This window comes from Phyllopteryx taeniolatus, chromosome 19, assembly GCF_024500385.1.
Source record: "Phyllopteryx taeniolatus isolate TA_2022b chromosome 19, UOR_Ptae_1.2, whole genome shotgun sequence".
NCBI lineage: Eukaryota > Metazoa > Chordata > Actinopteri > Syngnathiformes > Syngnathidae > Phyllopteryx > Phyllopteryx taeniolatus.
This window is the reverse complement of record NC_084520.1, coordinates 8,442,586-8,456,297: the sequence shown is the minus strand read 5'-3', so window position 1 is coordinate 8,456,297 and position 13,712 is coordinate 8,442,586. Positions and strand designations below refer to the sequence as shown.

The 13,712-nt window shown below is 41.7% G+C and overlaps 1 protein-coding gene across 3 annotated transcripts in view; it reads left to right on the top strand.

The window, feature by feature from the left end:
- Positions 1-13,712, top strand: part of trrap (transformation/transcription domain-associated protein) — a 78,715-nt gene that overhangs the window by 23,186 nt on the left and 41,817 nt on the right. For all 3 annotated transcript variants that reach the window (XM_061756194.1, XM_061756193.1, XM_061756195.1), the window contains 7 exons: positions 5,601-5,729; positions 6,381-6,647; positions 7,363-7,569; positions 10,647-10,805; positions 10,956-11,090; positions 11,707-11,817; positions 12,346-12,492. In XM_061756194.1, the coding sequence (XP_061612178.1) occupies positions 5,601-5,729; positions 6,381-6,647; positions 7,363-7,569; positions 10,647-10,805; positions 10,956-11,090; positions 11,707-11,817; positions 12,346-12,492 (1,155 nt within the window). The remainder of the gene's footprint in view (positions 1-5,600; positions 5,730-6,380; positions 6,648-7,362; positions 7,570-10,646; positions 10,806-10,955; positions 11,091-11,706; positions 11,818-12,345; positions 12,493-13,712) is intronic.

Here is a 13,712-nt window from a genome sequence, read left to right as displayed (position 1 = left end):
TTAGTTTTGTCGTCTCTGAAAATCATTAATAATGGACTATAATATGTGAGGTGTATGCACACTTTGTCTGGGGAAAATAGTTTGAATAATAATTTGGTTTGGTTGAAGCTTGACACCAGTTTTTTCCCCCGCTGTTCTTTTCAGCCTTACAGTGAATAATGTATCATAAATTATAAGGCATGAATTATTTCACCTTTTGTCACCACAGCTGACATGCTTTGTTCTTGCCGCGCAAATACTGTGTGCAGTGGGGACTGTGTCTCTTTGATAGAGTCACAAAGGTCATTTTATTTTTATTCTGCTGCGAGACACTCAAGAGGCACAACAGAAGAATGCCTGTGTTCTCTCTACCTGACATGCCGCTGCAAGCATTACAATCATTCAGACCGCTTTATAAAATCGGACTCATCCGCCCACGCGCACACATGCACACGCACACACACAGTGTTTGAGCAGCTGTAACAGGCATTGATGCTGGCAGAGAGGAACTGCAGCTTTGCGCTCAAGTAAAAACGGGTCAGTGGTAAAGGCGTGCCCTGGCACTCTGGAGCCAAATGACTGTTTGGCAAACGTAGATCTGTACATATACCTACACCACACACGGGTAATTGCGCTCAGACTCCATATCCAGTGATGATGATGCTCACTCCAACCTGCTTGTCTAATTAAAATGTTGTCTCTTAGTTTGCAAAGCGAGCAACTCTTCCATAATAACTGGTTCTCCCAGAGGTTATGCAGTATCACTTTTGTTTGTGAGTAAGCAGGATTACACAAAAACTACTAAATCTATTTTCACTAAACATTGTGGAGACGCAGGCCAAGGGGGTACCCCTTTCCATTGGCGAATAGCGGCCGGATGTCAGTATCTATCTACTATATGTACTGATCCAAATTAGGAATGGTTCGATATGGCGGACAAGTGGATGACACAGTTTGGAGGTTGTGGGTTTGAATCCAGGCTCTGGCTTTCCTGCGTGGAGTTTGTATGTCCCCGCCCATGCTTGTATTGGTTTTGTCTTAGTATTCCGGCTTCTTCCCACATTCCAAAACCATACATGTTAAGTTCATGAAAGACTCAAAATTGTCTATATGTGTTAATGTCAATGTGCATTGCGATTGGCTGGCGACCAGTCTCGAGTGTATCCTGCCACTCCATCAGTCTGTTGAGGATTGAAGAAGGCTCCCTTCAGTTTGAATACTTTGCACGCGTTATCGTCAATGATCAAAAGAATGAAAGCAGATGTGGCATCCTCTGAAATTTTAATGATTGCCATAGTGTGTGTATTCAAATGCCTGCATGTTGGGTGTAAACCCAGGTTTTGGTGCCACATCATAAGCATCTGAATGAATATTTGACTTGGAGACAAATAAAAACAAGCGTGCTGAACAAAATGGACAGTGTACTACAACAATGAATTGTGTGATGCATAGACTCAACTCCTGCTGCTGCTCTTAATTGTTTTTGCCATGCAGACCTGTAAAGAAATGTTTTTTAAACTCCCAAGTTCAGGGTTTATAACTCAAGCAGACATGCAAACAAAAGCGAGCATGAAGTTGATGAAGCACACCGTGCTTGTTTCACAGTATGCTGCAGTAGGGTTTTGTTTCTGAACATGCTGTGGGTTGTTTGATTACAGTTGAAATGCAATATTACGATCACGGTGTCACTTTCTAACCATTTTGTGCTATAAATACTGCAGATTCAGTGCTCTTTATCTATACTATTTTATTTTCTTGTTTCTTTTAAATCTGTTTGTTATAGTCATACATGCAAATCAGTCGCCTTTTGGCGAAATTTGCCATTTTTAACTCAAAATAGGCCATTTACGCGAATCGTAAAGATCCGATTAGTTTTTATGGGATGGGGTGGGGGGGGTTACGCCGACGCTGAAGTCATAGACTCTTTCGTACTCCTTGAATGCTGGCAGCTAGATCAGATGTAATTTCTGAATATGACTTTGCGGTGGAATAATATGCGCGCGCATTGGCCTGAGGTTCCACCTATGCGCTCGGGACCTGCATTGTTTGGATAAAGGCTTCTTTATACTCTCGCGTGTGGTGACCGCGCTGACATCACTGCGGCTATCCCGCACACAGTTTGCCTTTATACTCGAACGCAGCTCACACACGCAGTTTTGAAAATGTACTGCAGTTCACCTCCAAGTCGGGGGTGTCATTATGACTTGTATTGGCTAGGACACCACAGGATGGAGTTTTTTGGTCATTTCCGGTAGCCATTTTTACTTTCCGTAACAAGGAACAAAGCAACAACAATGGCGACCGTGGAACATAGTCTGCGAGAACAAGTGGACCTACATGACCAGATGATACGTTTAATTATGCTGCAAAATTGATCAAGAAGGCGGCGGCATAGATGGTATGTAGAACCAAGGGGCACGCTGAGTACGTCATCACAGCATGTGACTAAAACAGACCAATCACGAGAGATGATCTCTGCGGCATTCTACGTGCAGCAACAAATTTGGCGTGTGTGCGTCAAGTAACGCAGAGGGGCCGCACGGGCCAATTTGTCGGTCACGTGATGCAATGCAGGCATTGTCGGCCGCGCGAGCGCGGGTGTATTAAGAGGCCTTAAGTCACAGGAGTTGACGAGACCAGAAAAAACACTTCCGCCGAATCTGCTGTGAAGAAGTAACGGCACTTTTACTCCGTTACAATGATCTAAATGTCGCTCACTACTTTTATTTATAAATTATTGCTTATTTATCAACTATTTCGTGCGAAAGACTACGACTTCTGCATTGGCCGCTGTTTGCGTCAATCCATTTTAATTGCTAGTGACGTTTAAGTCTAGTTCAAACGACACAAGAGTCACATGACCTCACACGTCTTCCATTGGGATTTCCCGAGGATAGGTATTAACACTAGATAAGCCAGCTCGGCTGATTGTCGTGTCTACGTGGCAGCCATGTTGGGAAGGTCATTGTTATCATGAAGGCAACGGCACGCGACTCGTGTTTACATTTAGACGAACAAAAACAACAGCTTTCATGTATTGTAGCATTCATCTGGTACTGTCTGCCCAAACGTGGATATTTCAGCTCACTTCTAACTTTAGAAAACACCATGCAGTAAATTGCAGATGTTTTGTTGTAGTTTTGACTGCATACACACACACACACACACACACACACACACACAGCAATATCGTATATTTTATTCACATTTATGCTCATGCTGTGGTTAAAAAAATCTTTATTTAATCAGTAATCAGTAAGTATTTCACTGTGTACTTTTTACTCTTAATTTTTTGGATGACTACTTTTTACTTTTACTTGAGTCACATTATTTTCAAGTAACAGTACTCTTACTTGTGTACAATGTTTGGCAACTCTAGCTACGTTTAAGCAACATTTTTCTCTCATCAGATCAGCCAGTGTCATATTTGTTGCACTGGTCTCTTGTATTTTCGCGTTGAGCGTTACGGGTCGTGGCCCTGGTTGTAGCCCCAGCGGCACCGCAAAGCACACACATGGGAGACGAGTTGATCCGTTAGTACATCTTGTATTAATTAGGAAACGCAGCTACAATTATCTAATTAGTTTACAGATGTTAAATGTATTAAGCGATGGAGTGATGTTAGGGATTAGGTCACAGCACAGAATGAACTAACTTCAAATTCAGAAATGGAACATAAAAACCGAAAAATATTGTACTTAATAATTTCCTGGAGAATGCATTTGGGAACAGCCTTTGAAGTTGGTAATAGTGAAAAATGAAGTGAAACAGACAATGATTTTAGTCAATTCTTTTCCAGAATGCGAGTGCTTCAAGAGGAGGATGCTATTCATGTGGCACAGATTGAAGCAGGAATCAGGTGCAAGTGGAGATGAGCCTGGCTCAAATTGGAGGCCAGAACTAAAAAAGCTAAGAAATGAGGCAAATTTTAATTTAATCTTGGTACATGAACAGCGGTGTAAATACGTTTTTCTGTGTGAATAATTTTTTATCCCCCCCCCCCCCCCCCCCCCCCAATTGTACTTCCAGATTGCTGAATTTATGTTAAAATCGCAAAAATTCTCTGCGGGGCCCTGGACATGTTTTTGTCACTACCTGGCATGTTTCCTCCATGATATAAATTACTGTGAACCCCTGCTATATCGTGGAATGCACCTACCTGTAAAGCGTCAACTATACAGTAATGAAAACAAAAATGTTAATTAAAATGCAGTAAATAGTCAATATGTATATGTAATGATGAACATTTAAGCAGGCCCTCTGCATTTTCATTCTCTTGGGCTCCGATTGGCTGCTAACAGCATCACATATTCTTGAATAGAACACTTTTAGTTTTGTTTTAAGCCATAAGGTAGCCCCAAAGCATCCTTTGTCTTTGAAGGCTTCTTGTAGTGAGCCTAAGTGCCTTAAATATCTTGTCTTTGTGGCGTATTCAAATACATATAGGTTGAAAAGGATTTGCAAATCATTGCGTTCTGTTTTTTTTAATTTAAGTTTTACACAACTCAACTTCATTGGAATTGCGGTTTGTACATATTGTGCCATATGAGCAGCACATGCACACACACATGCACACAAACGCACGTTTCAGAGTATGAAAATTACATGTAACACCTGCAGATGCAGAATAAGATCTAGGCTTCATGCACAACAAGCTTCTGTGTGTGTTTATATGCAAAGACTCACTGCCTTCATCGAATTATGCCACAAAAATATGCTATGATGGTACAGTGATTGATGTCAGAAAAGCTGAGAAATGATGGGGACAGATGAGGCTGGAGAACAGACTGGTGCGCATTACATTCTCTCGGCGTCTTCATTCCGAGCCGCTTGTTGTGCGTCTGCATTTGAATCCATCACGGTTTCCTTTACACTGTGCAGAATGTGTGCGAGTAATGACCTAATGGAGGAGGGGGAACATATGCTGCCGTAGATCGTTCTTCACTAATGTCGCCCCGTACTCCTCAATGATGGATTGAATAGGAGGGCTCATTAACAGATAGCAGCTTCTTTAATAAATGCAGTCGTTAGCTTTATTGTGGGTAAGATCTTTTGCATTTCACAGGCTAATCAAGCCTGAGCCTCCATGTGCTTATTCTAGCATCAATCCCTGCAGATTTCAGCACTTCTCCACCATTTATTGTTTGGTTATTTTTATTTTTTTTACACCTCACAGCCAGAGACGGGCATGGCATTAGGGTTTATATTTTCAAGTGGTCTGGCCAATATTAAATTGGAGGTCTTACGCTTCTTTTTACAACGATTGTTGTGAAGCAGTAATTGCCGTTGCTGTATTTAATTAAGAGACCTAGATAAGAAGTGCTTTGCGGTCATTATTGTTTAAATGCCATGTATTTTATTACTCTTCTTATTGGTCACAATTGCCTCACACAACTGTCCATATACAGTACTTTATTTCCCCAGCTAAGTAATTATGTTGTCGTAGCCTGTGAAATTTAGAGAGCTCAGATTATGCAAAATTTCTTCTACAATGCCTTTATAGACGTACATGGTAATTTTAATGATTAATTCTGCCTCTGTTCTCTGGGATGTGATCAGTGAAACCACACATTTTGGGATTTGAGGCTAAAAATGCTTTTATTTATTTTCCTGACTGGAAGGTGCTGCAGCACATTCTGAATCCAGCCTTCCTGTACAGCTTTGAGAAGGGTGAAGGAGAACAGCTGCTTGGCCCGCCGAATCCTGAAGGAGACAATCCAGAAAGCATTACCAGTGTCTTCATCACAAAGGTACATGTGCACTGAGGTGCTCGTATGCATTGATTTTCTACCACATCAACACTTGCTCTCCCACCCCTTTCACCCGTTGCTCATTAGTTAACAGCTTTGTTTCTCTGATTTCATTACTAGATGCATTTCCTCCCATAACTTGTCTCTTCAGCACACATCCATACTGCCTCAACATCCAATCCAGTTCTCTCTCTCTCTCTCTGTCTCTCTCTCTCCTCCCTCTCCCTTTTCCATTTGTCTTTGATTGTCTTCGCTTCCTCCTGTGATCCCACTAGTCCTGTTTCATTCATCAGACCAGACTAAAATTCTTGGTGTAAATGTCATGATGTGGCCATGTTAAAGGTCAGCATATTTTTCGTGCTGTGGTAGATTCCATCACTGACTAACACCTGCCCTATTTTTACTGCTCATAATTTCTTCTGTGGAGGTTTAAAGTTAATTTCAACAAGTCTGGTCAGCTCTTATCCGAGAAACTCCGATGCTGATGGATGTTGGAGCCTAAATTCAATTAAAGTAAATTAATATTTGGACAAAAGGTGATTTACATTTGGTCTGATGAAAGGGGGACAACTGGTGTTTAGTTAGGATGGCTGACTTAATACTAGTCCGAATGTCAGTGTACTGTATTAAAAATTGCAATGTCTCTCTAAGGTTCTGGATCCTGAGAAGCAGGCTGACCTGCTGGACTCTCTAAGAATATGCCTGCTGCAGTTCTCGACCCTGTTGGTGGAGCATGCGCCCCACCACATTCATGACAACAACAAGTCTCGCAACAGCAAGCTGCGGCGCCTCATGACCTTTGCATGGCCGTGCCTATTGCCTAAAGCCTGCGTGGACCCTGCCTGTAAATATAGCGGACACTTGCTTTTGGCACACATAATTGCAAAGTTCGCCATTCACAAGAAGATTGTCCTACAGGTAAGGAGGAGAGGGAATGGAGTGCACAATTGCAGTTTTTATTTAGCTTCTGGCTCCTTCCTGTGCCCGTGTAGTGCTGTGCAATTATATTACGATATGATTCGTAGTCCCAAAACGTCCCGTCCCATTTAACCCCATAGTATTTATATTATTTTGATTTGTCAGGTATCAGGTTAGCTCTGTTGCTAAACTAACGTTGCATCCGAGTGTTTACAAAACACAACAGCCATTATCATTGCGTCTCAATCTCCAGGCATGACTAATTGATTTGCACTCAATCCAACCGTTACACTAATGTAACTGTTATTCCTGATTTGATTGGTCATGCCTGGAGAGGGACGGATGGATCATGTCATGTCTTTACTTTTCCCAGCCAATTTTTTTAGCAGTATTGTTAAGAGTAGTTAAAATCTTAATGTTACCCATCCCACTGCAGGGAGGGCACCTCGACAGTAGTGTAGAAGCAGACTAACATCTCCCTATCAACTACAGTAGTTGCCCTTTTACATTTTGTTTGCAACGGGACTGGAACTGTGACGCTCCAGTTTCAAAGCCCAAGTCCTTACAGATGAGCTATTGCAGGACACTGAGCGGGAACTGCTCAGACATTTAACTTTTTGGGTTGTATAACTGCATTAGTTTGAATGATTGGCGCTTGACTTTACCACCATTACCTGCATTGTGTTACCAGGATGAAAATGTGTTCCTCGTTTAGGTCTTCCACAGCCTTTTAAAGGCCCACACCATGGAGGCTCGTGCCATTGTCCGCCAGGCAATGGCCATCCTCACTCCAGCTGTGCCAGCCCGCATGGAGGATGGCCACCAAATGCTGACCCACTGGACACGTAAAATCATTGTGGAGGAGGGCCACACTGTGCCGCAGCTGGTCCACATACTGCACCTAATAGTGCAGCACTTTCGGGTGAGTGGATACAAAAGGGACAAAACCAGTGTAATTAGAGTAGGTTACCCATGCACTTCCTCCTGTCATCTTTTCACCAGTGCACGTATTGATTCCTAGTTTATTCATCCGTATTGGCTGCGACAAAGCAGCAACAGATTCATTTTCCTGTAACGTATAATAATCATGATGGATGTGTCTATCACTGTAATTAACCATCTGTGTTCAAGCCACTTTAGGCCACCCATACTAAAACCTTTTTAGAGTCAACTAAATTCTTCAATCCATTCATTTTGTGTACGCTTGTAGTCATTACAATCAAATTTGCAGGTGAGCTGAAGCCTATCCCTGCTGGCTTCTGGGAGGGAAGCAGGATAGACCCTGGACTAGTCATCAGCCAACTGCAGGGAACATGTAAACAAACAACCATTACATGTATGAACAATTTAGTATTCAGTTGACTTAACATCCATGTAGTTGGAATGTGGGAGGAAGGCAGAGTACCCTGAGAAAATCCAAGTATAAGGAGAACATGCGAAGTCCACACAGAAATTGAACCCCAAACCTCAGAACTGTGAGGCAGATGTACTAACCACAACCGCACTGTGCTGCCCTAACTAAATCCAGGCTATGGCATTGCAGCATTATCAAATTATTATTTGTTTAGACTGCAGCTTCACAGTGGATGACTGGTTAGCACATCTGCCTCACAGTTCTGAGGACCCGGGTTCAAATCCAGCCTCACCTGTGTGGAGTTTGCATGTTCTCCATGTCTGCGTGGGTTTTCTCCGGGTACTCCGGTTTCCTCCCACATCTCAAAAACATACATGGTGGGTTAATTGAAGACTCTAAATTGTCCGTAGATATAATGTGACTGCGAATGGTTGTTTGTTTATATATGCCTTGCGATTGGCTGGCAACCATTTCAGGGTGTACCCCGCCTCCTGCCCGCAGTTCGTTGGGATAGGCTCCAGCATACCCGCGACCCTAGTGAGGATAAGCGGTGTAGATAATGGATGGATGGATAGAAGTTAGACTGCCCAACATTCATTTTGAGTTTTAATTTGATTTATTTTACTAAATATCATCCTCTCAAGGAGAAATTCAGCTCACATGCTGCCTTATGCTCATGTTGCACACCACACAGAGAACAAGCTCACATATTTGCAATGAGACTTGTCATAGTGAAAGGGGGTGTCCAAACAGTACTGCAACACTTGAGCTGGAGGAGTGAGGTTGATGCCTTGCGCAAAGGCATTTTGGCAAACGTCTAGAAACAGACTAGCATGTCTCCATCAACTCCAAATTATTGTCAAGGTGTTAGATTGCTGTCGGCTTCTAGAAGAACTTCTGCATTATTTGAAGCACTGCTGGAGAAATAAGAACCATTCCGTTACATTAATTGGTTCTTTGTCTGATTTCTAATGCGAGCACTTGATGAGCTGAGATTTGGTGGCTGCTTGTCAGCATATAAATCACATCATTATCATACTTTTAAAACCCACTCGCTGACCTCGCACCATATCGATGGAAGTTATTGACAGTGGGCACGATAATGGTACTCTGCTCCCTTGCGGCAACTGTCTGCTGGCTGTAATTGTCTTAAAGCAAATACATTCAGAAGCATGACCTATGAAATAACACCAGCAAAGCATCATTGACCTGTGTGTTTGCACTCTTAAAACCTGATTGACACTTTATGCCTCCTCATTTATGTTCCTGGTTTCACCAGTTCAGAGAATGACTGTTTCTGCACAGAATTTAAATTTTTCTCAGATTTCTTCTCTATCTCACTGACAGCTTGCTCTCATTGGCCCAGAAGACTAATCTAATGTAATCACATCAGCATAATTGCACTAGGGGAGATAATGACAGTGCGTGTGTGTGTGTGTCTGTGTATGTACACATGTGATGGACAGGGCTTAGCCTCTCTGTCATTAAGGGGCGTTGAAGTCCTGCTCCATCGATTATAATTACCCTCAAAGTGTGAAGCTTTAATATTCTTTGTCACTAGCAGCAGCCCCCTGATAGACATCTCATCTCTCGTTCTTTTGTCTGCATGCTTGAGAGTCCCACTTTGCCTTGCGAGGAAGCTAAGTGAGCCTCCAGTGTGATGCTTTAGTGTTGTGTGTCACGTCCTTGAAACTAGGTGGATGCGACTTCTGATTCGGTCTCTCAGTGATTGTACTATACTTCCAAAATGTGAACCAGTATCACCTGATTGTAAAAGTTTTCCCCCCCGTATATTAATGTTTTAGTTTACTTACGCTACTAACAAACACATTTATATTATGGAGCAACATTTTTAAACTAACCATATGTTATGTTAAATTGTGAGCAAATGGTTAATCGATGCAGCTTGATTGGATAACCAAGAACAGTCCAGTTCCCTCGATCGAACTTTTGCTCATTTTAAACTAGCAAAACTCTTAATCAACAGTAACTACTTTTGGCGATGCGCTGAATGGCAATAACACACTGATAACATCTAGGGTTTCCATAGGAATTCAAGATGGGGAATTTTGGGAAGTTGGGAAAATATGGGCATTAATGGGAATTTATAGTAATTGACTGTGAATTGTTGGTGATTTAATGGAAAGGTATCATGTCAAAGTATATATATGTAAATGTTTTGTCATAAGCAGACATCAATACAAAATAAATAAAGTTCTACTGAAATTTTTTTTATTAAGTTTTAAATATTTTATTGAACAATCAATTTTCATTGAAGAACAAAAACATAAATGTTGCATTATATTCTGCATTAGCCCCCAGCCCAACCCATTAAAACAAATCAACAGCAATGCACCTCCCTTCCCAAAAGGTCCTGTTCAACATACAAACTAAATATGCGGTCTTTATATTCAACTGTACTTGCATGAAATCTGGTTGATTTAGTCACGATTATCCAAAATAGATTGTCCCAAACTGTATTTAAGTTCCCTATTAAGAGCCAACCTTCATTTTGTAAATTCCTGGTTTATTCCAATTAATTTCCATAAATCCATATTAATTCTCATGGAAAGTTTCCAACCTTGAAAATTCCCAGATTTTGCATTCCTAATATCTGAAAATATTAACTGTGGTTGCCTCCATAGGTATACTACCCTGTGCGCCACCACCTGGTGCAGCACATGATCAGTGCAATGCAACGTCTGGGTTTTACCCCCACTGTTACCATTGAGCATAGGAAACTGGCTGTGGACCTGGCCGAGGTGGTCATCAAGTGGGAGCTGCAAAGGATCAAAGACCAATTGGTGTGTTAACGCACACTTGGAAATGCTCGTACACTATGACTCCTTGAACTTTTTATTTTTTAAAATTAATTAATTTATTTTTTTAATGCTTTACTCAATATTTTCTGTGAACCATAATACGTGTCTATTTCTGGTATCTGGTCCTTCCAGCCTGATTCTGAGGCCGAAATAGGGTCCAGTGGTGAAGGGACGAGTGGCCCTGTGAAAGGAGGACTCTCTGCAGACGGTGCCACTCCAGCACAAGATGCTAAAAGATTCCGTACAGCAGCAGGAACGGCCTCTACTGTGAGCTAATTTTAGATTCTATTACTTGTTGTTGCCCCCTCCAAAATTAGCAATCACTTTAAGCTGTGCAAGAGTTGCCCTTGAGCTGTATTGTTTTAAAATGATTGCAGAACATTTTGATAAAAGACCATCTCTGTAAGGCAAAACTTGCCAGGAGGTGACAGCATCATGTCTGTCATTTATTTGTTTTCTCTCTTTCTGATTTTTGCAATCTCAAACGCAGCATTTTTTAAAAATTATTATTCTGAAGTGTCAAAACTAATGAATTGTGGCTAGCTAGCTATTCCAAGGGCAATTTCTGTCACACACAAAATATTTTTTAACATCTCAGAACAATCAACCTTCCTTTAGTAGTGTAAATGTTTTTTGAAAATAAATTCCATCCATCCATTTCCTACACCACTTATCCTCATCAGGGTCACGAGTGTGATGGAGCCTTTCCCGGCTGACGTCACAGGCACATATAGAAAATCACCTTATGACAATTTAGAGTCTTCAATTAACTTAACATGCATGTTTTTGGAATGTGGGAGGAAACCGGACTATGCAAGCATGGGCAGAACCTCCCAGCCCAGTCCTCTGGTGTAAAAAGACAACTGTTATTGTTTGTTTTTAGGTGTTTGGTCGAGGTCAGTCTATGCCAGGCACAGAGACGATGGTCACTAAACCTGTTGACAAACAACATACGGACACTGTGGTCAACTTCCTCATCCGGATTGCATGCCAGGTAACACCTCCAAGTCCAACACATACTATATAGAGAGGTAAAAGAGATGCTTGCTTGTAATAGATTTTAAGTTGACTTGTACTTTCTTCCTAGTTTCCATTTCTTGTGTGTCTCTTATGTAACCAACGCACTGTACTATTACTTTATGAAGTCTTTATCTTTCCGTTCTTTGTTGCTTAATAATGGAGCATTGTGATACTAAATTGAACCCGGCAGGAATGAATGTGAGGGATAATGATCAAGCTGGAGTACACAAGGTTTTATAGCTGGGATGGTTTCATTATCAGAAGTCGGCCTTGAACCGGCATGCTGGTTGAATGATAGTTTCTATAGTGAGGTAGTGACTATACCACTGTCACACTTCTTGTCACATGAATGAAATGCTGCCTAATAGCGGCGGTCTTCCTTCTCGAGTCTCTCCTTGACCTATGTGATTTCCCTCCTCCCTGAGAAGCCATAGTGATATTGGAAGATGAAGACTCTTTGTCAATGACGATGATAAGTGTCCCAACCCTTCCCTCCACGTAGGTGAATGACAGCACCAACGTGGCCGGATCTCCAGGGGAGCTGCTGTCTCGCCGCTGCGTTAGCCTGATGAAGACAGCCCTCAGGCCTGACATGTGGCCTTGCGCCGAACTCAAGCTACAGTGGTTTGACAGACTGCTCATGACTGTGGTGAGAAGGACTATGCTGTATTTTGCCATTTACTTGATTGGATTGTGAACTTGTTATGGACTATTTCCACAAATCACTCCCATTTAACTTTTCCACTGTCAAAAGTTACAAAGGGTTTGGGGTACCAACTGCAGCAAAATAGAGCGCGACAATATGTCGTCCGTTTTTATCTTGTCGTAAACAAAACAGAATTTTCTACTTGGTTGAACCATGGCTTAAGACTGCCCTTGTCTTTGTTAGAAAGGCCACTTGTTTAGGTATCTGCAGTTTCCAAGGGCAGGGTTAGAGTCTAAGGGTCAGGCCCCAAAATGAGTCTCAAAAGTAGGGCTGCATGATATTCGGGAAAAAAATCACAATGTGATTTTTCCCCCCCCCCTGCTATATATATATGTGTATATATATATATATGTGTGTGTGTGTGTGTGTGTGTGTGTGTGTGTGTGTGTGTGTATGTATATATATATATATATATATATATATATATGTATGCGCGTGCGTGCAGGATCCATACCTGCCAAGCACACCCTCCAGATTTCATGCAGTTGGCATGACAAACAAGGGTCTATGCCGGTCTTATTCAGACAATACGCAGGTTTTTGTCTCTTGGGGAATGTGCACTTCATGTCTATCATGTTATGCTATGCCTACATCAGATTAGCTTTTACTATCTCATTGTACTGGTATGCCAGCAATTGTAGGACAGGAGGGGGTTAATGTGAGAAGGCGGAGGGAAAAGCCATGTACACAATTACAAATGTACATATTCCCTGTTTGCATGTCTAAAGATACTCAGTTTTTAGTTATACGGTGCAAGATCAATACCACCCTAATATCTACCCGGAGCCTTATCACTGAGGTCACATTGTTCATTAGTCAAGATTAGTGCCATGGATCTGTCTCAGATTATCCTCTTGGCCTTGTCATCTTTGTGCACCTTGATTTCAATTTAGACCAAATTAGGCCTGTATGTGTGGCATCGATCTTTGGTTTAGTACAAATCAGAGTGGCTTGTTTCTTTGTTGAGAGTGATACCTCTGTGCGCACATTATTGATTTTGGAGTTGTCTTGATTTTGTATTTAAGACGATAATTAGGGGTACTGATGGACAAAAGCACTTGGATGCCTGGCCTGGAAATGGAAACAATGGGGTGTTGGTCAGCCTATATGCAGGCTCAGTCATTATAATTGATTTATAGAATATATTATACAGATGGTTTAAA